Here is a 27316-nt window from a genome sequence, read left to right on the forward strand (position 1 = left end):
GGCGGGGACAGGCGTTCAGAGCACCGTCGTCCTTTTGGGTGCGAACTCGTCATACCAGAGCCCTTGTCGGGGAGCTCAGTGGTCACAGCCTGAGCAAGACTAGGAAGTCTAGGAACTGTTTTGCCACAATGTTAAAAACCCATGTGCTCGCTCATTTATTCTGGGCTGCGCTGGGCCTCGGTCGGCCTTTTTTCCAGCTGCGGCGGGCAGTGGCTGCCCTCTGGTCGCTCTGCTCCTGGCCTCTCGGTGCGGTGGCTTCTCTGTTGTGGAGCTCGGGCTCCAGGGCGCGTGAGCTCAGTCGTGGTGGCTCCTGAGCTTAGTGGCCCCGCGGCACGTGGGATCTTCCTGGACCAGGGATCGAACTTGTGTCTCCTGCATTGGCAGGCGGATTCTTGACCACTGAGCCGCCAGGGAAGCCCCTTGCTGCAGCTTTAAATGCTGGTGCCCAGGGTGGAAAAGTACAAGATGGACAATGAATGTGCCCGCAAAGCCCTTACTTCCTGGTCTGGGCTACTCTCAGGCCGAGTGAGCCTCCTAAGGGTGACTTGGTTCTTCCAGCCCTGTTTTTTCGGGGTCGTTGGTCACCCCCAGTCTTTGCCAAAGCGTGAGACCACCCACCCTACGAGGTGCTGGACGGGGTGTGGGCCCCCCACTGCCTGACCACGCACTCCTGCCTGCAGCCACTGGCCAGGTCCTGCGTTGCGACGCCATCGTGGACCTCATCCACGGCATTCAGATCGTCTCCACCACCCGCGAGCTCTACCTGGAGGACGCCCCGCTGGAGCTGAAGATCCAGGCCCTGGACTCAGAAGGTGAGGCCACTGGGCTGTCTGCCCTCCCTTTGCCTGTGGTCGGCTCTCCCCTTGGAGGGGGGCTGCTCTGGCTAGGAGGGTGATCGGCTACAGGTTGGGAGTGCCTCTGAATGGACACCAGGCCCCTGGAGGCAGCAAGGCCACGGCCACGACTCCACAGGGCCTGGAGGTCGGCCCTGCGCCTAGAGGGACCCAGGAGGTGCAGCGTATCTTTGGGAAGCAACAGCATCGTCTGGGCAGTGGTGGGAGCTGAGAGCGGCTCGCAGGGTCAGTGCCGTGACCCGCAGAGGCCTTGAGGGCTGGGCTGGGCTTCCTGGTCCAGACTGCAGATTGTGTGTGTGCGCACACATGCGCGCGTGTGTGTGTGCGCACGCGCGTGTGTGGGCGCGCGTGTGTGTGTGTGCACACGCGTGTGTGTGCTGTGGGCAGTGCATCTATGCTGCCAGCCCCATGCACCGTCCTTCCGTTTGTAAGAGAGCACTGACTTATTCTGGGCTGGGATTCTTCTCACAATGTCTGTTTTGCTGGGTGGCAGACTGCCCCGGCTCTAGCCCGACCTCTTAGTCAGGGAACAAAGGGAGTATTTGTAGGTGGAGGTTTTGTTGAAGAAAGTAGGTCAGGCTCAAAGACATCTTTTCAACAAAGGAGCTTCTAAAACTTGCAGTCCAAGTCAAGTCTCATCTTGTCTTTGAAATCTCCCCTGATTGCTCTAGCCCCTGCTTTTAGAAACACTTTTCCAGATCGCGGTTTCTCGGGCTCGTGGGGTTGACATTTGGGGCAGATAATCCTTTGTGGTGGGGGCTGCCCAGGACACGGCAGGTGGTCAGCAGCGTCCCTGGTCTCTGCCCTGGATGCCAGGGGCACCCCTGAGCTGTGACAACCAAGGCTCTCTCCCAGCCATTGCCAAATGTCCTTTGGGGTCAGAGTCCTATTTTGGAGTGTCTCCAAGCCGTCTTTCCTCTCTGCATCATTCACCTGGTGAGCTGCCCACCTTCTCTGAACTGCCCTCTGATTGGCGAGACTGACATAGTGATGCTCACCTCGTTGGTGAGCAGAGGTGAAGGGTCCCGCCCCGCCTGGTGTGCAGTGGGTGCTCAGTCTGCTAGGTATCAGTGGGGTGGGTTCTGCCTCTGGAGTTCTGCCAGGTACTGGGGTACAGCCGGGCTGGGGGAGCATCTCAGGCTGGGGGTCCACATGTAGGTCGGGCCCCACCTGCACCCCAGCAGGCGCTGTTTGTAATCACACGGCGGGCAAAGGGTGAAGGGTCCACAGGTTGGGGAGCAACCCCAGGGAGCTCAGAGGCGGGGCGTGGAGATCACAGGTCAGGAGAGTTTCTTAGAAGCTGTGATGCTTGAGCCTCGAGAGGTGTGGGGTCTGCCAGGCCGGGACCCTGTTTCATCCTTGAGACTGAAATTGGAGAGGCCACATGCCGTCTCCTGCTGAGTTTTTCCTGGGTGCTGGGGTTTGCGCCAGGGTCTGGGGTCTAATTTTTTGGCCTGAGGCGGTCTGCAGGGTGCCTGTCCTGGGTTCATGGTTTTCTAATCTTTCCCAGCAGCTGGTGCCTGGGCAGCGCTGGGCGGCTCTGGTCCCCCAGACGCCCCACCCCCGTCCTGACACCCAGGCTCTGCTCAGAGCACTTCCCATCTGCTTCTGGATCTCTGCTTTCAGAGGCCGAGCCCTTCGGGTCACAGCCCGCACCCCCGCCTCCCGTGGTATCCTGTCCTGGGGCTCCTGGGGTGGGGTGAGTCCCTCCCTGTGAGACACCCAGCGCTTCCCGGCCCGGCCTTGGGGTGCGGGCGCCTTTCTCTCTGCCTCTGGACAGGGTCGGGATCACGCCATTCCCTGTTTGGCGCTGGACTTCGGTCCAGCAAATGTTCATTAATGTTTGCGTAGTGTTTTCCAGCTGCCCTCCTGAGACCAGGGCGGGGGGTGCCAGCTCCAGAGACGGGGTCCTGGCATTTCTTCGTTCCTGTGAGCACTCGGCACACAGTAGGGCTAATAGACACTTTTGAAACAGACAAGCGCCCAAGCCTGCAAACTCCGGCTGACCGTGTGGGTCCTGCAGCCTGTGCTGCGGGCAGGTGCCCTTGCTCGCTGTCTGCTCTGAGAAGTCGTGCTGAGATCGCTTGCTGTCTCCTGTGGCTTCCTTCCGTCTCCCAGACGTCAGGGCCAGCTCCACGCAGGGCCGTGTGTGCCACAGGGCCCCGGGCTTGATTTAACGCTCCACTGCTGCCGTCTTGAAATTTTAACGCCCCTCTTTTCACCCTTGTGTGTAGTGAGTGGGGTCCGCTGGGACTTGGAGCCTCGGGGACTTGAGATGCCGCTTCCCTGCCCCCTCCCTGCCCCTGGGGTGCCCTGCCTCCTGTGCCCTGTGCCCTGGTGTCCTGAGTCCTGCTGGGTCTCTCCTTCGTGGTCATTGTCCCATGACGACGGCCACCTTCCATCCCCCTGGGCTGGGCGCGGGCACGCCAGGGTGTCTCCGGTGGAGCACAGCTAAGGCCTTTACTGTCCCAGGACCGTCCGGTCCAGCGGCTGCGTTTTGGCCAGAGTGAGCCTCTCACCTGGCCTCTCCCGGCTTCTGAGCACATCTGGGCACAGCTTTAGAGGTTTAGCATGGGGGTCGGGGGGCCGGGAAGGGGAAATGCTGACTCCATTTCCTGGGGCCTGCTCAGCCAGGACGCAGCATGTTGGTTCAGCAGCTGGCAGGAGGGGACCCCGGTAGCTGGCATGTCCGTGTGTAACCCGAGTTGCAGGGCAGGGACTCTGCGTGCCCCTGAGGGTCTGCACTCACGTTGGGGTATCTGTGCCCTTCAAGGGAGCCTCTTCATCTGACCCTGTGTCTGGGGCTGCCTCTGCCTCCTTCTAACTGCCCCAAGTCTGACTTGCCTCCTGGTGCCTTCCCTTTGGGATGAGGGCCCCGAGTGAACCAGGGCCCTGCAAACCAGGCACTGACCTGCGTGTGCACCTCCCAACGTGGGCGAAACTTCAGAAGCCAAAGGATGCTTTCTGCTCTAGGAATGGTCCCATAGTCATCCCTCGCTTCACATCTGAACATGCAGGTGGGAAGGGATTTTGATGCTGAAAAACAGAGCTCCAAGCGTAGCCACTGACATGGATGAAGACAGGGACTTCCTGTCGCCAAATTCCAGGTTAAGTGACCCTGGGAGGCCTGCCCCAGCCTCCGTCTCCTTGTCCTCAGCAGGCCGTCTCCTCTCAGCCTTCTCCACAGCCCTAGATCTCAGAGGTGGGCTGGGGCAGACCCTCAGGCCTGTCTGACTCCAAATGCCTTGGTCTTCGTACCGTAGAAAGAGCTTTTCGGGGCCCCCGAGGCTCTGTTTGGGGGCTGGCCGGGTGGGGAATATCCAGAGATGATTGAGGTGGAGCGGGAGAGGCAGTAGCGTGTGCTGGGGCGCGTGGCAAGCCAGCGGAGGGGCTGGGCCAGCTGCGGGCCACCAGAGGCAGAAGGGCCAGGCCACCGGATCTGTGGACTTGTGAACTTGGATACATATGTTGCGCTTCTTCATTTGAAATGATGGGAACCAGTGGAAAGGGGCAAGATCAAAATCACCCGGGAAAAGGCGACCGCGGCTCGGGGCAGGCCAGGCCTTTGGCCGCAGGTTTCGTCTCCCGCCCCACTTCTGAGTCTGTGCAGCAGAACTAGGTGTTGCCCTCACCTTGAGAAGGTGTTTGCAGAGGGTTTCAGACCCGGCCTGGGTCCTGCTCCTCCAGAGAGCATCGCCCACTCACGTGCTGGGCTCCGCCTGTTCTCACGTCTGGCCCAAGGCGTGCCAACGGCAGTCAGGACTTCAGAGCGGAGGCCAGCTGTGTGAGGCCCACCTCCTCCACCCGGGACCGGGGGTCTCGGCGTCTCGGGGAGGAGACAGGATGGGCACGTGACACCAGATGGCCGGGATTCCTCTCCCAGCATGGGGAGGGGACGGGGGGCTGACTCACAGTCTCAGGAGTCGCTGTCTAGGCTGAAAAGCGCTTACCCACTTGAGGGGTGGTGGGCGCACAGGCAGGACAGTGTGTCCCCGGGAGACTTGGGCTCACGGGGTGCAGCCCCGCTCGCTCACGTGACCCTGATCCCTTACGCCTCGGTTTCCCCTCCAGAAGGGAGGCTGGAGGTGGTGCCGCCTCCTCCGTGGGGGGTGGTGCCGAGTCCACCGCCCCTCCCCTTGGCCCCGGGGGGTTAACTCGGGTGTGACCCCCTACCCCCTGCTCCGCTCCTGCAGGAAACACGTTCAGCACGCTGGCCGGGCTGGTCTTTGATTGGACAATCGTGAAGGACACAGAGGCTGATGGCTACTCAGACACCCACAACGCGCTCCGGTAAGAGGCGGAGGGGGAGGGAGGGAGGGTGGGCTGGGGGCTTTCACCCTCATGGTCACCGTTAGCAGCCCCGTCAGCGAGGAGCCCAGGATGGTTCCCAGGCTGATGGCCGATGTGGCCTGGGACTGATCAAAGTGGTCAGCTCGCGCAGCTGTGCGGGGGCCTTGTCCCGGGGTGTGTTCTGGGGGCCGTTGTCCAGGGCGCTGGTCTGTCCAGCTGCGGCAGAGAAAGTTCATCCTGATAACTGGAGCTGTCATGGGGTGCCGGAGGGGTAGGGAGGGGCCCCAGGGTGGGGTGAGTGGGTAACAGTCCCGGCTGGGAGGTCCCTCCAGCTGTGACAGCCTCCAGGCACGGGAGGCCGCCTGTGCCAGCGCCCGGCGGGGCAGGAGGCGTGGGGGCCAGTACTGCAGACAGACGGACGCCTTGTGAGATGGACTTGCTCCCCATCTTGACTTGGCCGGTCCTCCCAACAGCCGTGTGGCTTATGTTCCTCTGTCTGCTCACCTCGGATTGGTAAGGGGTGGAGCTGGACTTGAACTGCTCTGGTCTGTGGGAATCCTCACCGTGCCACGTGGCGGCCACTGGCCCCACCCTGGCCGTTCACACTTACACCAGGGAAGACGGGGGGTTCCGGTCCCCGATGCACTGACCCCACCAGGTGCTCGTTAGCTGTGTGGCCGGTGTTGCCCGCACTGGACAGGGCGGACAAGGCGTTTCCATCAGCGGAAGGTTCTGCTGGCCGGCACTCGTGCGCTCCCGGAGTCTGGGCTAATATCGCCTGATAGGAGGTGGCTCAGCGGAAGGTTCTGCTGGCCGGCACTCGTGCGCTCCCGGAGTCTGGGCTAATATCGCCTGATAGGAGGTGGCTCAGCGGAAGGTTCTGCTGGCCGGCACTCATGCGCTCCCGGAGTCTGGGCTAATATCCCCTGATAGGAGCTGGCTCAGTGGTAAAGAACGCGCCTGCCAGTGCAGGAGACGCATAGACACGGGTTCAATCCCTGGGTCAGGAAGATCCCCTGGAGGAGGAAATGGCAACCCACTCCAGTATTCTTGCCTGAAGAGTCCTTGGAGAGAGGAGCCTGGTGTGATGCAGTCCGTGGGGTCACAAAGAGCTGGACACGGCTGAGTGATTAAACAACAACAACAAAATGCTGCATTGCGTTGTGCTGTATTAAATACAGTTTGGAGGGAGGAAGACTTACTTTTTAAAGATTTGCAGCGATTTTCAGCCTGCAGAAAAGTTGCAAGTCGGTACAGGAAGTGGATTCCCCAAACCATTTGAGAGCAAGCAGCCAGCCCGGGGGCTGTGACCCCGATTATTCCAGCGTGCGTTTTCCACCTCTTGGGACGTTTTCCTGCGTATGGACGAGACAGTCATCACGGTTGGGGCGTTAACACTGATGCCTGACCTCATTCGAGTTTTGCCAGTTTATCCCGCTTGTAGCAAAACACGCAGCCCAGGGCCCCCTGCCTCAAGCCGTCCTGTCTCTCCTCGTCTCCGTCAGCCTGGGGACTTGGTCCAGTTTCCTGGTCCTTCCTTGACTCCTGGGAGGTGGGACTCGTGAAGATGGCAGTCTAGATGTTTTGTAGAACTTCCCCCACTCCACGTTTATCTGACGTTCCCTCTGATTAGACCCAGAGCTCTGCATCTTTGCAGGAACATCACCAGGGGCGAGATTCCACATTCTCACTGCATCTTATCATAATGCAGCACTGACTTTGTTTTCTGCCATCCCTCGGGGAGGGTGGTGTCTGCCAGGTTCTACCCCCTTGCAATTAATAACTTTTTTTATGGGGAGTTATGAGTCTGACCTCTTATTTACACTTTCAAAAGTCCAGCTCAGGGCTCCAGGAAGCACTGGGGCTCAGCTCACGGCCATTTCCACAGCAGACACCCTCACACCCTGACACCGTGTAAGCCAGTTGCCCTCCTGGCTCAGAGCTCTTTGGGGGCTGGGCCGTCAGCCTCCATCTCCTGAATGATGAGCTCTGGAACTCCCTCTGTCTTGTAAGCCCAGGGTGCAGGTGTTAGGTCAGAGAGACCCGGTGCCCAGTCCTGGCCTTGCCGTGTCCTGTCTGTGGCCATCCTCAAGGACTGTGACCACCTGAGCACCACCTTCCTCCTCCAGCGGATGGAGGCGTCACCATGCCCGCCTCCAGGGGTGCCACGTGGGGAGCACGTTGATGGGATGAGAGCCTGTCACCAGGCCTAGCACACACTAGGTGTTCAGGATTTGCTGGCTGCCTGCCCCCCTCCACCAGCTCTGTTTCCTGCCCTGACAGCGGCCCCTGACAGCACTGGATGTGAGCTGAGTGCTGACCCCAGTCCAGGAGTGCTGAGAGTTGGAACCAGAGTGTCCTGGACTTTTATTCAATTCAGCATGCGATTATTTACAATAAGTAGGACATAGAAGCAAGCTAGATGTCCATCGCCAGAGGCATGGATAAGGAAGTTGTGGTACATACACACAAGGGAATATTACTCAGCTGTGGAAAGGGACGCATTTGAGTCAGTTCTAATGAGGTGGATGAACCTAGAGCCTATTATACAGAGTGAAGTGAGTCAGGAAGAGAAAGACGAATATCGTCTATGAACACACGTACGTAGAATCTAGAAAGATGCTACTGATGATCCTACATGCAGGACAGAAAGGAGACAAACACGAACAACAGACTTGTGGGCACGGGGAGAAGAGGAGGGCGGGACGGTGAGAGAAGAGCACTGACACATACGCAGACGCAGCTGGTGGCTCAGGCTGTAAAGAGTCTGCCTGCGATGCAGGAGCCCCGGATTCCGCCCCTGGGTCGGGAAGATCCCCTGCAGAAGGACGTGGCAACCCCTCCAGCATTCTTTGGCTTCCCAGGTGGCGCTAGAGGCAAAGAACCCGCCTGCCAGTGCAGGAGATGTCAGAGACGCGGGTTCGATCCCTGGGTGGGGAAGATGCCCTGGAGGAGGAGAGGACAACCCCCTCCAGTATTCTTGTCTGCAGAATCCCATGGATAGAGGCGCCTGGTGGGCTACAGTCCATAGAGTCGCAGAGTCACAAAAAGGACACTACTGAAGTGACTTAGCATGTACATTACCATACGTAAAGTAGATAGCCAGTGGCAGTCATGACGTCAGATGCAGGGAACCCAGACGTGGTGCTCTGTGACAGCCTAGAGGGGTGGGGTGGGGAGGGGGCGTATGTATACCTATGGCTGATTCATGTGGATGTATGGTGAAAACCATCACAATATTGTTAAGTAATTACCCTCTGAAAAATAAAAAATGATAAATAAAAAAAGAACCAAAGCTCTTCTGTATGCAAGAAAAAGAATTTCAGCACGTAGTACCTCGTGAAACGACGAGGAAATGAATCACCGCAGCACTTGGCAGACCTTGGGGAGAATGAATGTGTCTGACTGCTCCCGTTTGGGCGGGATGGGGGGTTATTTATAGATCTCAGGCTGTCAGGAAAGACTCAGGCTGGCCCCGCTCACCAGCCTGCGCTCTGGCGTCCCACTCCATCCCAAATTCTCCCTCCCTTCTTCCCACAGCCTAATCATAGGGCCAGGGTAGGATGCAACGTGATCCCTTGTTCCTGACACTTGAGGGGTCATTGCTGAACTGTTTCCCAGACGCAGGAGCTGGCCGGGGAGAGGAGACGGGGACTAGTGGGGAGCCCAGGCTGGGCCTCTGGTCCCGGGGCTCACCTTTCACGTCCGTGAGACCAAAGCTTTTCATAAAGTTGACTGAGTGAGTGAAAGTCGCTCAGTCGTGTCTAACTCTTTGCAACTCCGTGGACTGTAGGTTGCCAGGCTCCTCTGTCCATGGGATTCTCCAGGCAAGAATACGGGAGTGGGGTTGCTATGCCCTCCTCAAGGGGATCTTCCCAACACAGGGATCAAACCCAAGTCTCCTGCATTTCGGACAGATTCTTTACCGTGTGAGCCACCAGGGAAGCCCTCAGCTAAGTGGGCAGTCCTCAAATTTCAGTGCTGCCTTTGATCATAATCACAGCTGGATGTTTATAAAATGCAGGTTCCCAGGTGCAGACCAAGGGCCAGGCCAGGGACTGAGAGCCCAGGTGTTTCCGGGGACGCTGGAAGTTCTGAGGCACGACATTCTGGGAACGGTTTTCTAGGCAACACCCATTGGGTCATTTCTGTGGCGCCTGGCAGCACGTGGAGGAGGCACTTAGAGGAGGCATTTAGAGGAAATGTGTGAGGTTCCTGGTTCCACATGTCATAGCTGAGCACACGCTCCTTTTCCAGCATCCTGACATTCCTGGAGTCCACCTACATCCCCCCCTCGTACATCTCAGAGATGGAGAAGGCGGCCAAGCAGGGCGACACCATCCTGGTGTCTGGGCTGAAGACCGGCAGCTCCAAGCTCAAGGCGCGCATCCAGGAGACCGTGTACAAGGTGGGCTTGGGTGGCCCTGGCTCCGGGGCGGCATCTGGACGCACGGGCCCCTGGCGTGTCCACTACTGGAGAGGAGATGCCGTGCGGGGACCAGGGTCTGCTGTGAGCCGTGCTTGGGACCAGGTGGCCGGGGAGCCGGCGCCGGCATCGCTGCACCCCCAAGGCGGTCCCTCCATTTCACCCTGTGCCCCGGCCTTGAGCCCCAACCGCTGGCTGCTTTCCAGAAAGGTCAGCTTCCGGGGTGTGCTGCCTCCTGCTGAGCGCTGGGGGTGGTAGCTGGTTAAGAAATTTCTTGGCTGATTCCGGTCCCGTGGAACCCGAGAGCCCGTGTCTGGGCACCAGAGCTGGGCGTGGAGACGTGTTGTCCGGCAGCAGCTGCCAAAGTCAGGGGCCCAGAGGTGGGTGCTCCCCGCTTTCTGTAAGAGTCAGGTGGGCTCGACTGAGGCTGGGGTGTGGCGGTGCCGCCCCCCACCCCGAGAGCTCTCTGGGGGCCCCTCTGGGCAGGCCGACCGGCCACTTTCCCAGGAAGGCTGGGCATGTCGCTCTGCTGTCTGTGCATGCCCTGGGCTGGGGTCCTGCCAGGAATGGTCTCTCCAATTGTAACAGTCCCGTGGGACCCAGGAGCGCAGCACCCCCACCTCAGCCCCCAACGTGCGGTGATCTGGCGTGTTTCCTGGGTGGTAGCTACAAAGCCGGGTGGAGATATGAGAACTGGGCCACCGAGGGGCAGGTCTGAGCTCCTGGGCATGGCCAAGCGAGGGTCCGCTGGCGGGAATGAGTCCAGTGGGCGATGAGTCTCTGTCACGTCACATCTGAGCATCTTCTTTCTTCCTTGCTTCTTCTTTTCTTCCTTCCTTTCTGATATTTTGGTCCCACCACACGGCTTGTGGGATCTTAGCTCCCTAACCAGGGATCGAACCCATGCCCTCGACAGCCAAAGTGCTGAGACCTAACCACTGGACCACCAGGGAATTCCCTGAGCACTTTCCCCGGGCTGTGCCTGCTCTGGGCCCGGGGCAGTAGGTTTCCGCACAGCCGGGCCCTTCAGGGACGTCTGCCAGTCCCCACAGCCCTTCTGGTCTTTTTTTTTTCCATAACTGCATGTATTGATTTTTGGCTGTGCTGGTCTCACTGCTGTGTGGGCTTTTCTCTAGTTGCAGAGATCGGGGGCTAGTGCCTGCTTGCAGTGCGCAGGCTTCTCACTGAGGTGGCTTCTCTCTCTGCAGAGCACGGGCTGGAGGTGTGTGAGCTTCAGGAGCTGCCACTCCCCGGCTCTAGAGCACAGGCTCAGTGGCTGTGGTGCCCGGGCTTGGTGGCTCCATGGCGTGTGGGGTAGTCCCAGATCAGGGATCCAACCCGTGTCTCCTGCAGATTCTGGCAGATTCCTTACCACTGAGCCACCAGGGAAGCCCCCGACTCAGGTCTTTAAGACCACATGTTTTGGAGGCTCATCTCTCAGGCGCTGGTCTTAAAAGGTGGGGAGCCTGATGTGAGATACGAACCCTTCCCTCCTCAGGGAGAAGCCTCGGGTTTGGGTTCCCTGTGAATGTGGTCTCTACGAGCGGTGAGGTTTATGATGAGATTGTCCCGGGATCCTAGTCGCTTTGATGTGATTTCCCTGATATTTGTCCTGTGTGAAGCGGTTGCTTTGCCAGTTTTTAGGGTTTTTTTTAAGAGGAAATTGTTGCATATGTAGCTGTAGATGCAGTGTGTCCGTGGGAGGGGGTGGGCGCAGGGTCTTCCTACATCCTCACCGGGAATGATGCAGGAACCTCAACAGGAACCTTGACTTCCTCTTAAGCGAGGATGCATGTAACATGTCAGAGCTGGTTCAGTAGAAAACCCAAAGAGATCTACAGACAGACGCAGAACTGGCCTGCGTCCAGGGATGACCACTGCTTGTCCTCCAGGGAACACATGTCTGCATTTCTGTGGACAAGGATCCCTTGCTCTGCCCTCCATTTTCCCCAACTTGCAGGGTGACGAGCAGCTCCAAGACAGCGGAAGGTGCAGGCCCCATAGAGTCTGATCACCCGGGGGTGCCCCGGACTCCATGCAGGTGGTCTGCCCCGACTTCAGAGTCTGTCATGATGCTCCCTGAGGAGGGAGTCTGGGTGGGGATGAGAGGCAGGCTGGTGGGGGGTGGCCTGAACAGGGGGCGCTTGTCAGAACATGGCTGTTCCTCCTCGGGTGTGTGAGCGGGCTCCCCACCTCCCCGGCCTTTGGGGCTCTTTGTGGAGCCCCGGGGCCCCTGGCGCCTCTGTCTCCATGGCCATCGCTCCTGGCTCCTCGTTCTTCTCTCTGCTTCTTACTATTTAAAACTGACCTGAAGGCTACGCCCTCTAAAGTGCTGTGCTAGGGGTATTTTGGCAATGACCTCTGATCGCCTCCCCCGCTCCCACAGGGCCCCCTGGGGCTTGGGGCGTCCCAAGGTGATGCCTGGGTTTCTCAGCCTCAGCTGCCTTCAGTGAACAGACTGAAAAGCCCTAGAGGTTCTGTCTCTCGCCCACACCGACCCCCACTTGGGCTCACCTCCCCTTCTGTCTCTTCCTCACACTAGAACGTCCACCCCGCGGAGGTCAGGCTGCTGATCTTGGAGAACATCCTTCTGAACCCGGCTTATGACGTCTACCTCTTGGTGGGGACGTCTATCCGCTACAGGGTGCAGAAGATCAGGCAAGGGAAAATCACAGGTGGGTCCCCGCTCAGCGCCGCGCTCAGGCGGCCGTGTTATCGCGGTGAAATAGGCATGACGTTGCTGTTTTAGCTACTTTTTAAGTGTGCATTTTAGTGACGATGATTACATTTATCGAGAGATTGTTGTACAGCCATCGCCACCGTCATCTCCAGAACTTCCTTGTCTTCCCCTGAGCCTGTTAAGCACTAACTCCCCAGCCCCCTTCTCCAGCCCCTGACAAGCACCCTCGAGCTTTCCGTTTCCATGAACCCGACTGCTCTTGGGACCTCATGTAAGTAGAGTCGTGTAGTGTCTGTCCTTCTGTGGCCGGCTTATCTCACCGAGCAGAGCATCCTCACGGTCTGTCTGGATTGTGGCAGGCGTCGCAATGTCCCTCCTTCTCAGGCTGAGTACTGGTCTACTGTCTATATAGACCACATTTTGGACATTCATGCTTGATGGGCACTTGGTTTCTTCTGCCTCTTGGCTATTAAAATAGTACCTCTGTGAGCAGAGCTGAACAAACATCTCCTTGAGATCCTGCTTTCAGTCCTTGGGGGCTTATATCCCTTTGTTTGAAAAATGTCAGAAGCCACGAGCTTTCGCTGGACCGGGTTTTGTTCCTGGCCTGGCACTGACTTCTGGGCGGCCTGGACGAGGCACTGCCCCGCTTTAGGGCTCAGTGTCTCTGCTGGAGCCCTCAGGGCCTTTCTGCCTGTGTTGAGGGCACGATGGGTGAATTATTGTGGATTTGTTTCGGAAACTCTAAAGCGCTGTGTACTTGTGATGTGTTCTTAGTGGTGAGTGTTCCTAATGCATCACCAAGCCTGCTAAGAATTATCATCACCACCATCATCATTTTGTTTAGTTTATACATGTTTCATGATCAGCCCAGGGCGTCCAGGCTCGTGGGGACGAGAGTGTCCCATTCAAGGCCTGCGGGCTGCGAGGCGTGTCCGGGCAGCGCCTCCCCCAGTTGCTGGCTTCCTGCCTGTGAGGCAGGGCAGCAGTTAAGAAGCGTGTAGCGCTCCAGCGTCGGAGCAGCCTGGGCCTGTTCCGCAGCTGGGTCTGCAGATCAGGGTGGTGGGTCATCCGTCATTACCGTGTGGCCGGCGCTGCAGGCCTGGGGAGGCCTCTGGGTCCAGCTCCCTCCCACTCAGGGTGCCCTGCTGAAGGGCAGGAGACTGGGGGTCCTGAGCATCCCCGAGCACTGGGCGCTCAGTGTCTGGCTCTTCTGCGTGTGTCAGTGTGGAGGCGGGGTGTGTACAAAGCTGGGCGGGGTCCTGGCCCGAGGCTGGCGTGCTCCCCAGATTTAGGACCCAGGTGTGGCCTTCGGAGACTCTTGAAGGGGAGATGGCTCAGGGGTGGAGTTCTCGGGATCCTGCCCATGAGTGCTCAGGGGGACCGCGGTGGGAACAGGTTGAAAGGCCAGAGGGCACTGGGGGGCTTCCTGACAATGCCTCCTCCCCTGCGTGCTGTTGAGAAGCAGCTTGTGACCGGACGGGGGCGGTCTGGAGACGTCTGACCGTGGTGGGCGTTTCCTCGGTGCCCTGCTCGTCACGTTATGACCCAACAGCGCTGTGACGGGGCTTCAATACTACCCTGTTGTACGGATGAGGAAGCCGAGGCACAGACACGCGATAGTCACAGGGCTGCCAGGCCCTCGCCTGTAATACCACGCCGGCAGGCTCGGGGCATCCCGGCCCTGGGGGCGCACGACGACGGCTCTCTGTCCTCCCGGGGCAGGGCGGGCGGCCTCTTCGCAGGGTGGATGAGGGTGGAGAGGCGTGCCCCCACCAGGGAGGTTGGGGGAGATTTAATAAAGTGGACTTCACAGCTTACCCTTCAGTGTCTGACGGACAGCGCATCCCAAGACACCCAGAGGACTTTGGGGCTTGGTCACTGACCTCCGGTAGCAATCAAAGAATGGAACTCGGGAAAGTGAGCCCCAGAGAGGAAGTAGTTAAGCTGCCTTCCTTGCATCTGTAGGGTAATGAGATGGAAAATGCCTCTAAAAATAAACACACCTGCATGACTGATGGCACCGGGCGCCCGGGCTGGCGTGCCTTCCAGACAGATGCTAGGGGAGAACAGACGGGGAGGAGCCAGCACCGGGCCACTGTGAACAAGACATCTGGGTGGAAACGCATTGTCCATTTTTTTGTTTTTGGATGGGTTGTTTTTAATTGACATAGAATTCACATTGCTGTCATTTTTAACGGGCTGCCAGACAGGGAAGTTGGGGACAGCGTCATGACAGGGGACCTGGATTTTGGCGAGCCCCAGTCTTGTATGGTGTCCCGCAGAAGGCTCAGAGAATGACACCCAGAGGGCAGTTACCCCAAATCTGTTCTTCAGGTTTTCTCTCAGTCTTTCTTCCTTCAAAATGTAATGTTCCTCCTTTTCTTTCTTATTTTCATTTCCTGACGTCCGCCTGCCTTCCGTTAAGTGACAGTGTAAGCGAGGGTGTTAGTCGCTCAGTCACGTCTGACTCTTTGCGACCTCACGCTGTATCCCTGGGGCTCTCCAGGTGAGAATCCTGGAGTGGGTGGCCGTTCCCTTCTCTGCTGAGTGGCGGCTTGCTTTCTCATGAGCCCATTTGTTTATGGAGCCCCTGCTCTGTCTGTGGGCACTGTTGGGGGGACTGCAGTGGTTGGGGGGCAGCCCAGGGCCCACTCACCTGGGGCTCCAGTGACGGCCTGCAGTGCGGCAGGTGAAGGGGGCGAGGGGCCCGGAAGAGGGGTGTCTGTGCGGCCCTGCTTGGTCCTCCGTGCGTGATGCTGGTGTTGCAGGCTCGCCTGGCGCAGTAACCAATCGTGAGAACAAGACGTGGGGAGGACGTGCTGGCTGAGGAACGGGGTGTCTGAGGAGACCTCGGTGACAGCACTGCTGGAAATTCCTGGGGTAAATTGGGCTGAGGTTGAAAGATTGATGGGCGTGGAGCAGGGGTTCCTGAGTCCAAGACGCAGCTATTAAAGGACCCAGTGCACCCTGAGCTGTGGCTGCCCAGAGCGAGTGTACACTGGGCTGCCTGCAGGGCTGGGCTCAGAGGCAGGGCCCTGTGCTTCTCCTCGTCCTGGGCTCAGACCCACCTCCCCAGGAGCTCCGTGGTCATCCCTGCAGCCTACACGGGGTGGGGGTGGAGGTTCCGGCGATCAGAAGCACGTCTGGAGGATCAGCCAGGGTTGAGGGGGGTCAGAGCCCGGCTGCCCTCCTGGCCATGGAACGGCACCCTTGGGGCTGGCCTCATGCCCTCGGCAGTGGTAGCTGGGCTGGGCTGGGGCCCAGGAGCCACCTCCTCCGCCTGTGGACGGACAGGCACCTTTCACGTCCGCAAAGCCTTCCCTGCTCAGGAGCTCTGACGAGTAGCAAGGTCCTGTGGTAGAGGAGGTGCTGAAGAGGGTCACCAGGCAAGCCCCTTATTTTCGTTGTCTTAGGGCTTTGTAAATAGGGTTACATCTTGTTGTGCAAGATCCTTCCAGAGCCAGTTTATTTATTTCCCAAAAAGGGCCTTTTTCGTTTGGAGAACCTTAAACAAGGGAGGACACTGGTTCTTCTAAAGTAGCCCCAAGTGATGCTGCTCAGGGAGCAGCGTTGCCTTATTCTTTTGTTATGATGCTTCCTCGATGCGGGGCTTCCCTGGTGGCTCAGTGGTAAAGAATCTGCCTGCTTGATGCGGGTGACATGGGTTTGATCCCTGGATCGGGAAGATCCCCTGAAGGAGGAAATGACACCCCACTCCAGTATTCTTGCCTGGGGAAGCCCATGGGTAGAGGGGTCTGGCAGGCTATAGTGTATGGGGTCGCAGAAGAGTCGGACACGACTGAGTGACTGAACAGCAGCAGCAGCCCTCCACGCACGGCGGCTGTGGTCTGATCCCTGGGTGTGTCGTTTGCAAGCCTCTCGGCCACCGCTGGGCCGTGTGGACCGGAAGTGGGCCGTGTGGGCCGGAAGTGGGCCGTGTGGGCCGGAAGTGGGCCGTGTGGACCGGAAGTGGGCCGTGTGGACCGGAAGGGCTTCTCTGTTCCAGGCCTGTCAGAATCCCCTGCCAGGCCTGTGCTGGTCCCTCCCCTGCAGTCTCCTCCCTGCCTGGCCCCCCACTCCTCCCTGCTCCCTGAGTTTGGTTCAGTAGGCCTGGGATGGGGCCAATTATTTGCAGCTTCCCAGGTGATGCTGATGGTCCAGGGAACACGCTTTGAGAACACTCTGCTCCAGGGCAGATTCCTGGGGACTTATTGGAACACACAGCTGGTACCCCAGGGCAGGAGACGGGCACGTTGCCCACCCCCGCCCCCTTCAGAATTCCTGGGAGTTCTGAAGGTTGTTCTGGTTGAAACGCCTCTCGGATCCTTGTCCTGGGCGCCTCCTGGGGCAGCCCCCGCCTGGGACGCGGTGGTGAGCAGGGAAGCCGACTGTGGTCCCTCTCTGGAGGGCTGGAGCGCGGCCTCACACACAGGCTCGGGGAGTGGGCTATCTGATAGGAAGTCCTCCAGACGGGGGAGAGGGCGTGTCGCGGGGTCCTGCTCCCTGTGGTCTGCCTCCCGGGTCTGCTGCCCGCCACTGAGGGGCCCCTAGCAAGCTTCCAGTCTTGATTTCTGCAGGTCCCCCAGTGCTCACGTGAGGGTTTCAGGGGCGTCGTGGGATGAAAAGGGTGAGGTGCACGTGAAGGTTAGACCCCGAGGTTATGGGTTTGTAGGACCCATTATTTCCCAGGGAAACTGTTTTCCATCCTGGCCCAGATTGGGTGAGTTCTCTTCCACAACGGGACACAGAGAAGAACACCAATGGATGGTCAGGACAGCAAGAGAGAGAATTCTTTACAAATTATAGACCCATCTCTTGAAACCCAATGGGGCACCACAGACAAGCATCTCTTTGCAGACCTCCGGAAGATGGCCAGGTCCACTGAGCCCTGCCCTGGGCCCCTCAGTGCAGAAGCAGCGTCACTTACTTCCCTGACAAGCAGAAAAGGCTCTGATGTTGGTATCCTGCCAGACGCTGGCAGTTTGAGTCAGAGGCTGTGCTTAATTTAAAAAAAAAAAAGCTGCTCATGGCATCCATAGAAAACTGATTGCCGCTGAAGATTCATGGAGAGTGTCAGCTTTGTCCACAGGCATGCAGAATACTATTAAAATGGAAAGTGTTGAAAAAAATTAGGCAAAAAAAAAAAAAATCAAGCAGCTGTACTGACCGCAGGGTCCAGGGATTGCGGGGGTGGGGGTGGGGGTGGGGGAGAATGATGTTGACTTTTACCGTTTCCTGTCTTGGCTCTCTCCGCCCGCTTTGCTCATCCCTGTTTCTGGGTGGCCAGAACTCTCGATGCCCTCCGATCAGTACGAGCTGCAGCTTCTGAACAACGTCTGGGACCCACAGGGAGACCCGGGCCGGCCTGTGGCGGTCCTGGCCCAGGACACGTCGACGGTCACCGCTGTGCAGCTGGGACAAAGTAGCCTGGTCCTCGGCCACAGGAGTATCCTTTTCCCGGATGGCGCTCCGCACCTGTGTGTCTTGCACAGACGTGCTGTTTGGAAGTCAAGCCACTTTTCTCCCTGAAACCTTGGCGAGGCTAAAAATAGCCCTGTTTCCCCTCAAGGTCTGAAAATCAGAAAGGACCAAAATAGCACCGTGTCTGAGCAGAACGGCTCACCTCCGTGCAGGGCTCCTTGGAGAGGCGCCGAGGTGGAGGCGGTGGCTGGGGCTGAGCCCCCCTCCCCGCCTCTGGAACGTTCTCTGGTCTCATCCTAGGGGCCTGGTCTAGGCTGTCCCCACCAGCGTGTGGGCTGTCACGCGTCCCGGACTGGTTCACGTGCCCCAGGCGGTCTCCAGGGTCCCTGTAGAGGCCCCCTTTTGAGTGGAGGAAGTGCCCTGTGGCCGCCGATCCTGGAAAAGACCTGTGTTCTGCAGGCCTCGGTCGGGGGGCCTTCCATCCTTGCTTCTGCCTGTGTGATGTTGACAATGACGGAGCCGCAGGAGCCAAACTGAAGCCTGCCGGCCTGTTCAGTGCTCCTTAACTCAAAATCCAGGCATCCGCATGCAGGGAGCTTCCCGGTTACCCAACAGCACAATCTACGTGGTGGAGCCTGGGTACCTCGGTGAGTATGCACGTCCTGGGTTGTCTGGGATTACAGGAGGTAGAGTCAGATAAAAGCAATAGCCCCCCAGAAAATGGCCTCACTTTGGCCAGATCTGCCAGCTGGGAGGCCTGGGACATCAGCTTCCACCCTGACCCCCGTCCTTCCCCCGTCTGTGTACAGGACAAGCGGAGGGAGGCTGGGCCAAATTCCAGCAGGTAGCCAGCTCTTCAGGGAGAGAAGCAGGACAGAGTAAAGTGGGCAGGCCTCTGTCTCCTGGCTTTATACCTGGGCTCTGCACAGACCGCACCATGGCTGCGGACGCTGGCGAGATGTCTTGGAGGGAAAGAGGGGAAGGCTGGAGGCCTAGAGAGGAGGGGAGGAATTCCCAGCCACAGAAGACCCAGAGGAGCATAGCCAGGGCCCAGGGGCTGCCCAAGGGCAGTGCTCAGAGTGTAGACCTACAGTGGATTCAGGGTGCAGACCTACTGTGGATTCAGAGTGCAGACCTACTGTGCACCCAGAGTGTAGACCTACTGTGCACTCTGAGTGCACACTGTGGATTCAGAGTGCAGACTCACTGTGCAATTAAAGTGTAAACCTACTGTGTATTCAGAGTGCAGACTCACTGTGAAATCAGAGTGTACACCTACTGTGCACTCAGTGTAGACCTACTGTGGATTCAGAGTGCAGACCTACTGTGCACCCAGAGTATAGCCCTAATGTGCACTCAGAGTGTGGCTCTACTGTGGATTCAGTGTGCAGACTCAGTGTGTACTCAGAGTGTAAACCTACTGTGTATTCAGAGTGCAGACTCACTGTGAAATCAGAGTGTAGACCTACTGTGCACTGAGTGCAGACCTACTGTGGACTCAGAGTGCAGACCTACTGTGGGTCAGAGCTGGGCCCACCATGGATAAGGTCAAGTTTGAGTGGGCCCTGGAGCCACCAGGAGCGAATGTTCAGGTTTGGTCCAGGGGCATCTGAGGTCAGCTCGGGTTCTGAGGGCTCAGGGCTGCTGCGGGCATTAGATCTGCCAATCACGGGCACTGGTCCCTCCCCGGGAGGCGTGCAGCGGAGCGGCTGTGGCCCCGGTGCTCACGGGGCCTGGTTTGCCCTCCTCCTGAGCTGCAGGCCCCTGTGACTCCAGTGCTGAGACTCTGTGCACCTGCCTCTTCCGTAGGGTTCACAGTCCACCCTGGTGGCAGGTGGGTGCTCGAGACTGGCCGTTTGTACGAAATCACCGTTGAAGTGCTTGACAAGTCTGGCAACAAGGTCTACCTGTCGGATGTGAGTCCCCTTTGGGCCTGGTTGGGGGTGCAGGGGTACATCTCCTGGAGAAGGTGCCTGAAGAGCCGCCTCAAGTCATAGGGCCCCCTAGCAGGCGGGCTGAGCTGGGGGGCTTCTTACAGTACTGCTGGATCCCTAGGAAACCCTGTCATGGGCACCTCGGGCATCTCAGGGCCCTGTGAGCCTGTGAGTCTGCATCCTAAGGCCGCACTCCCATCAGGGTTGGAGCAGGGAGAAGAGGCCGCAGCAGCAGGGTCACAGAGGCGGTGATGGTGGCGGGTGTGGCGTCTACCATCTGCCCTCCTGCTCCCTCCTTGTTAGCCCAGGGACCTCACCACTGAGAATCTATCCTTCCCAGCCCTACAGCGGCTCAGGGCCAGAAATGCCTGTGAACTGTCCAAAGGCCCCTCGACTAAGACCAAGCTCAGTAGCTTCCTGGTTCTGGAAAGAGCTTCACACAAACAGGCAGACGGAGAGGCGTCTTGGTCGCATTCGTTCCTTTGTGAGCAATTCCCAGGATCCTGAGAATATCCAGACCTTCCTTGTGGGCCCTGAGGTTTCCCTTTGGCCTACTTGGCAGAAGCCACCACCTTCCTTGTGTTACTAGACTCACTCCATCACCGTCTTGGGGGGATGTTACCTCTAAGGGATTCCGTTGTTGTTCTTTATATTTGGTGGTTTCCTTGTTGGGACCACGGGGTCTGAGAGCCACTGTGGCTCTGTGCTCCTGAGCACCGGCTCACTGGGTCATGTATGGAGGGGCTGAGGCTCGGGGCTCAGAGCTCAGATCCCGGGCTTCGTGTGGCTCATCAGTCTGGCCCGACTGCTCTTTGGGGGCCACGTGGCTTCTTTCCCGCGTCCTGACTTCCCTGAGTTGTCCCTGAATCTCCTCTCACCATCCTGTGTTGCCTTCCAGAACATCCGCATCGAAACTGTGCTACCTGTGGAGTTCTTTGAGGTGCTGGCTTCTTCCCAGAATGGGTCGTACCATCATGTCAGGGCGACAAAGCGGGGCCAGACGGTCATCGAGGCGGCCCTCACCTCTGTGGTGGACCAGGCAAGTTGGCACCTCCCTGGGCCACCCCGGGCCCTCTGCAGGCAGAAATGCCAACCCAGGGTGGACATGAGCCGGAGGAGTCGGGGTCCCAAGATTCAGTACTGTCACGGGTGCCGTGGGGGTCCTTCCTACTCTAGGCTCCCGGTGGCATCAGGCGTAGGGGCTTTGGCTTTTTCCTATCCCCTGTCCTCTGTCCTTGTCGTGGACCAGAGCCCCCTTCATCTGAGCCTTGCTGACTCCTGAAAAAGCAAGCCCTCGCCTCTAGGACTGGGTTCAGAAACGCTTGTTGGGGCCCGTGTGTCCAGCTGTGCGCTGACTGGGACCCACGAGTGTTTCTTTGGCTGTTTGGGGTCCTTCAGAGTTTTAAAATTCTCACCCGTTTTTGAAAGGCCAGTCGGTTTCAGTGGGAGCAGATTCCACTGATTGGAAGCTTGGTGCCGGGACTCTCATCTCCCGACTACACCTCTCCTGGGCCTAGTGGAGGCCGCTGTGGCCTGGGGACCAGGCAGAGATTCCTACCGAAGCGGCCGGTTCTCCTTTGGAGGCTCTGGCAAGTGGCTTTCATGTCCCATGCCTCGGTTTCCCCATCCTTAAAGTGGGGATAACCACGACCAGCCTGCCCATGGGATGTGCCATGAGGATGCAGCCAAGCAGTGCTGACTCGAGTGGCTGTTGAAGAGCCACCGAAAGCCGTCTCCATGGAGACGAAGAAGGCTGCAGGGTACCCGGCATCTTCCTTCCCACTCCCCCACAGTCTGAGGGGACGGGGTCTGGTTGTCATGCTGGCGTGTGGCTCCCTCGCCCCCTTGCAGGATGGAGGGGTCCACACATTACGGGTGCCTGTGTGGAACCAGCAGGAGGTGGAAATCCACAGCCCCATCACCCTTCATCCGAGCATCTTGACGTTTCCATGGCAACCAAAGGCAGGCGCCTATCAGTACACGATAAAGGTAACTTGGAGACCCCATCTGGGTGACTTTCTTTGGGTGTTTCCATGTGTTGGGGCTCTAACTCCATTCTGTTTCTGTTAAATTATCTTCTGTTGGTTGAAAGAATTTGAAATCAAAGTCTTTATGCTTTCTGTATCTTCCAAGGTTTTCTATCACAGCAGGGTATTTTGGTAATTAGGAAAAAACCTTGAAAAATAGAAAAGAAAACACGATGAAGAAAGTCCTAAGCATGCATTTAACTTTCACATGTGGTTTTTATTTTTTGTAAAAATAATTGCTTTCTGGGAGCAGTGTAAATATCTTGAGAGAAAACCTTGGAATTGGCGGGGGAGACGTCTCCAACTCTGCCGCACATCTGGTGTTCTTGGTCTCTGAAGTTCACAAGTCCCCCCAGCGTCAGTGGCAGGGCCCAGGGCCCTTCGGGCTGGGGCTCATGGGGGCCGCGCTCCGTCCATCCCGCTGTCTCCCGGCAGTGTGGACAGTGTCCTTGTGTGCCTGGGACCCGCTGTCCCTTCCCGCAGCTGTGTCACCTTCCCGGCCCCTCTAGGGTTCGGGGGTGATGGCCCCTGACGCGGAGGCCACTGGGCTGTCCTTGACTTCACGGCAGATGACTGGAGCGGGCAGGGTCTGTGCAGGAGGGGCAGGGACGTCACGACCCTGTGGCTGGGGTCTTCCCACTGCAGCCTGAGCTCAGGAGGTGCCCCTGGGTCCTGGGGCCACTCTCAGGGACGTGTGCATACACGTGTGTGTCAGTCAGAGGTCCGTGGAATACGAGGACCAGAAGGAGACAGGCGGGGAGAACAAGGGGTGGGCGCGGTGCCAGCTGGACGTTGGCTGATGCCTTGTGTCTCCACGTGGTGACGTGATGCCAACGCGTGTGAGCGAGGGTGTGAGAGGGAGAGGGATGGAGGGGCAGGGCAGGCGGGCTGACCCGATGATGCCTTCCCTCCCCAGGCCCAGGGCGGCAGCGGGAACTTCAGCTGGTCCTCCTCGAGCTCTGTGGTGGCCACGGTCACTGTCAAGGGTGTGATGACCACAGGCAGCGACACGGGGGTCAGTGTGATCCAGGCACACGACGTGCAGAACCCGCTGCATTTTGGCGAGATGAAGGTGAGGCCTGGGTCGGGGCGGCCGCAGGGTGGCTTGGGGAGTGATCGGGCCGCCATCTTAACCAGCCTCTGGCTTAATTCAGAAGCACCCTTTAGTCATCAGTCTTGACCTTGGCTGGGATTCTGGTGAGGGGGGTCAGGGGTCAGGTCCAGACTGGCCCCTGAGGTCATGGACAGACCCGGGAGACAGCCATCCCATCCCACACCGGGCAGGGGTGGGACCGCCAGGATCCCAAAGGGAGGTCAGAGGATTCAGAAACACGAGACACTCAAAGGAGTCGTTCTAGAACACCCTCCGACCCGAAAGCTAGGACTTTGCTTCAGAAAGGCTGCTGGGCTGTAAATTCATAGGGAGAGGAAGCCCCCAGACCCAAGACTGGCCTGCTCCTTTGCTCTGATTCCTGTTCAGATCCAAGTTAGGAGTCCCCCCGACAGGGACCCTACATCTGGCGTCCGTCCCAAGTGACGTCCCAAGCGACGGCTGAAGGTGGGCATGACCGCCTGGACAGCCCGCCTGGTGGCCTCCTGACCCCGGCTCTTTCTTGACCGCCTGACCCTGACCTCAGCTGCTTTTATGACTCCACTTAGGGCCAGAATGGAAGCTCTGTACGTAGCGTGTCCAGCCCCAACCTTCTACGCTATTTGGGACATTAACGCACAGGTCGTCCTCGTGTTTTTATTTCGATCCGCACACACCTACCTAAAGATCCATCTAACTCTCATGAGCGTGCTAAGTCATTTCTATCGTGTCCAACTCTTTGTGACCCCATGGACTGTAGCCAGCCAGACTCCTCTGTCCATGGGTTTCTCCAGGCAAGAATACTGCAGTGGGTTGCCATGCCTTCCTCCAGGGGAATCTTCCCGACCCAGTGATCAAACCTGTGTCTCTTATGTCTCCTGCACTAGCACCTCCTGGGAAGCCCTAACTCTCATGTAAGGAGGTTTGTAGCCAAGACAACTTAACTGTAGCATCTCTTCCAAGTGTTTGGATGATCTGTGGCCGCAGGCTGATTCATCTCGGTGAACGTGCCCCGCCCACCCCCGCGGAGCCCAGAGCCCACTTGCAGCCCAGCAGTGTGCGCAGTGGTCGGAGTCTGGCTTCCGGGGCTGCCTGCCTGGCCCAGACTGACCCTGCTGCAGCCAGGCAGGCTCTCAACCCCCACAGCAGGTTCCTTGTTGGGCAGAGACACTGGTGACCTTGTTGCCAAGGAGGCTGAGAGAATGGGGTTCTCTCGTCCGGCTCTTGGAACAGAGCTTGGCGTGTGGGCAGTTTTGTTGGGTGTTGACGCTGGTGATGCCTCTCAATCTGCGCTCCCCTCTTCTTTACCTCCCTCCGACGTGCTGAGCTGTACATGCCTCAGGGCCTTTTCACAGACCCTCTCTTCAGCCAGACTGGGTCTGGCCGTCTCTGACACACTCCCAGGTCAAGCTCATACGTCACCTTCCCACAGAAGCCTCTGCATCTCTGCCCTGAACATCTCTCTGCCCCCTGCATAAAGCGTCGTGTCCACCAAGCTCAGGCTTCTCACCAGCGGGTCCTGAGTGCCTACACGCAGGAATCAGGAAAGCTGAGCAGCGGCTCTTCCTCCTCTGTGTAGCCGGCTGACCACACCCCTCAACCCTGTCCTGCAGGTGTATGTGATCGAGCCCAGCGGCATGGAGTTCGGCCCGTGCCCAGTGGAGGCCCGTGTGGGCCAGAGCCTGGAGCTGCCCCTCAGGATCCACGGCCTCATGCCGGGCGGGGCCGACGACGTGGTCACCCTGAGCGACTGCTCCCACTTCGACTTGGTGGTGGAGGTGGAGAACCAGGGCGTGTTCCAGCCGCTCCCAGGTAACGCAGCGCTGTGAGCGGCGCCGACTGGCGGGGTCACCACCGATGACCTCAGTTCTCAGCGTGGGTTGCCCAGATTCCTAAATCGGGAACTGAGCCAGCAGAGGGGTTGAGAAATGGCGTTTGTCCCCTGTCCACCCCCAGCTATGGTCTGCTCTGCACCTTTCTGCTGTGAGGTCCGTGTGTCGCTCGGCTTTCTGAGCCTCAGTCTCCACGTCTGTAAAATGGGCGTCATCCTAAGGAGACTCGTGTGTCGTGGTGCCTGTCACAGCCCCTGGAATGTGGCAGCTGCTTGGAATACACTGTCCATAGTGGTTCTGATGACAGAATCGCGACACCTCTGTGACGCCACGGCCTGCCCCTCCAGGGCCTTTGGAGCCAGGCCCCCTGCAGGGCTGGGTGGTGAAGTCGGTGGTGACGGTGGTGGTGGCACTCAGTTATGGAGTGTCAGCCCTGCCGGTGTGGTGCGTGCCCTTGGCGTGCATGACCTCACCAGACTCAGAGCCTCTGTGGGAAGAGGGGCTGTGGTCAGGCCGCGTGTTGGACAAAGAGACCGAGGCCGTGTCACTGCCCAGGGTCCCCCGAGGGCCCAAAGCCAGGTCCTTAGGGTGGAATGCAAGGCTGGGTGTGTGCCGCCCTCACCCAGAGCCTTAGTGCCCGGGAAACAGGGCCCCCCGGGGGAGTCGGCCCACGGGGTCCCTTAGGGTTGCGGGTGATGCTAACCAAGGACTGATGGTGAGTACAGCCCAGGCAGGGTGAGAGGGGTGGGGAGCAGAGCTCATGGGCACACCTGTGGGCCGCGTGCACACACGGTGGCCTGAGGCTGTGGAACCTGTCAAACCCTGCATTACTGGGGCTTTGGGGCATGTGGACCTCAAAGTGGCCAGAACTGGGGGCCACCGCTGGTTTCTGAGCAGAGGAGTGAGCCCTGGATCCTTGCAGGGATCAGGAAGCTTGACAGTCAGAGGTGTTTGTTGGCTTCCCGTTGGGCCACCGTGCTTGTGGTCATTCACGGGGCTGTTTGAAGGCAAAGCTGCTCAGATGTCGTGGCACATCCCGGGCCATCACCCTGTTCACATAGCTGTGGCTGCATCTTCTCAGACTGTCCAGGGGAAACCAGGCCTTATGGGTCCTGTGTCTTCAGACAAGCAGCAGACATCAGCATGGGCTTCCCAGGTGGCTCAGCGGTACAGGATCTGGTTGCCAAAACAGGAGATGAAGGAGGCCTGGATTTCATCCCTGGAGGGGGAAACGGCAACCCGCTCCTGTGTTCTTGCCTGGAGAATCCGGTGGATAGAGGAGCCTGGCGGGCTATAGTCCATGGGGTCACAAACAGCTGGATGACTGAGCGGCTGAATACCAACAACAAAACATCAGCACAGAAGAAAGAGGCCCGTCCTCCTGATGGCAGGAGAGGGGCCCGCTGCCCCGTCCCGCCCCCATGCATCCTGGAGTGCTGCAGCCACGAGCTCCAGGGGACTGAGGAGGAAGGACGGGCTGGGGTCCACAGTCCTGGGCCCAGCGCTGCCTTCGTCAGAACCACCGACGGCTCTACTCCAGATCTGTGCACCTCCTCGTGTGTACATCCACCTCAGGGGAAAAAAGAGCCCTAAAGAAGCACTGACCTGTGGTTATTGCGTGTGTGCGAAGCGTTCAGGATGAAACACACTGATGCTTGAGGCTCACTTCTAGACGCATACGGTATGGGACGGACTGTTGGTGGGTAGACAGGCAGCCAGAGGAGCAGAAATGAATGTTCGCTGTGGGATCTAGGGAGCTGGATGTGCAGCTTCACTGCATCATTCTTTCTAAATGTTTGGGGGAAAAACTAAAATACCACCAGAATGGCTTTTTTTTCAAACAGGTGGAAAATACCACGGATTGGCGGGGATGTCAGTGAGTCAACACAGCCATTTGGTGAAGGATGGTTGGCGAAAGTGATGAAGCTGAGCATAGACACTCCCAGGCATTAAGGACCAGAGAAGAAACCCCTCTCTCTGTGGGATGCCAATAGAAACGCTGAAATGCATCCCCAGAGAAATGCCGCACATGCTCGTGGCAGCTCAGTGTGCCCTCGTGGCCCCACATGGCCAACGGCACGTTAGAAGGGTTAAACGCCAGCACCAGGGGGCATGTACTCCTGGAATGCAGTGTCTCAGCGGTCTAACGATAACATGATGTACCACGGTAGCAAAATCGAGGAAGAAAACCGCGCTGCTATCTCAGCGGAGGCAGAGAGATCAGTGGACAAATCTCAAAACCTTTTTCTGATAAAATCAGCCTACAAACTGGAAATAGAAGGAAACTCCACGAACTTAATAAAAGCCGTATATGAAAACTCATAACTGACATCATCCTCCAGGTAAATGGCTGAAAACGTTTACCCTAAGATCTGCAAGACAAGGTCAACGCAGTAGCGGGAGTCCTGGCCAGAGCTATTAGGCAAGAAAAGCAAATAAAAGACACCCGAACTGGAAAGGAAGGGATAAGCTTATCTGTTTGCAAATGACTTAATATGTGAAAACCCTAAGGATTCCACCAAAAAGGCCTCTCAGGAGTAAAATGAATTTGGAGAAATAGTATCCATGTGGAATCCTAAAGATCCAGAATAGCCAACGCGATGCTGAAAAAGAAGAAACTGGGAGACCTCATGCTTCCCTTTTTTCAGGACTTACTTCAGGTTGCTGTTGATCCGTTGCTGAGTCGTATCCGACTCTTTGTGACCCTGTGGACTGTAGCCCGCCAGGCTCCGTTTTCTATGGCATTTCCCAGGCAAGAA

The 27316-nt window shown here is 58.2% G+C and overlaps 1 protein-coding gene across 1 annotated transcript in view; it reads left to right on the plus strand.

Annotated features, from left to right (window-relative positions):
• The window catches only part of NUP210 (nucleoporin 210), a 91528-nt gene that overhangs the window by 16365 nt on the left and 47847 nt on the right, over positions 1-27316 (plus strand). The window contains exons 3-13 of the mRNA XM_070360418.1: positions 681-812; positions 5048-5144; positions 9402-9552; positions 12113-12245; positions 17541-17699; positions 18253-18321; positions 19484-19590; positions 20507-20647; positions 21460-21597; positions 22552-22707; positions 24339-24537. Coding sequence (XP_070216519.1) covers positions 681-812; positions 5048-5144; positions 9402-9552; positions 12113-12245; positions 17541-17699; positions 18253-18321; positions 19484-19590; positions 20507-20647; positions 21460-21597; positions 22552-22707; positions 24339-24537 — 1482 coding nt within the window. The remainder of the gene's footprint in view (positions 1-680; positions 813-5047; positions 5145-9401; positions 9553-12112; positions 12246-17540; positions 17700-18252; positions 18322-19483; positions 19591-20506; positions 20648-21459; positions 21598-22551; positions 22708-24338; positions 24538-27316) is intronic.

The sequence above is a fragment of the Bos mutus genome, chromosome 22, assembly GCF_027580195.1.
Source record: "Bos mutus isolate GX-2022 chromosome 22, NWIPB_WYAK_1.1, whole genome shotgun sequence".
Taxonomy (NCBI): Eukaryota; Metazoa; Chordata; class Mammalia; order Artiodactyla; family Bovidae; genus Bos; species Bos mutus.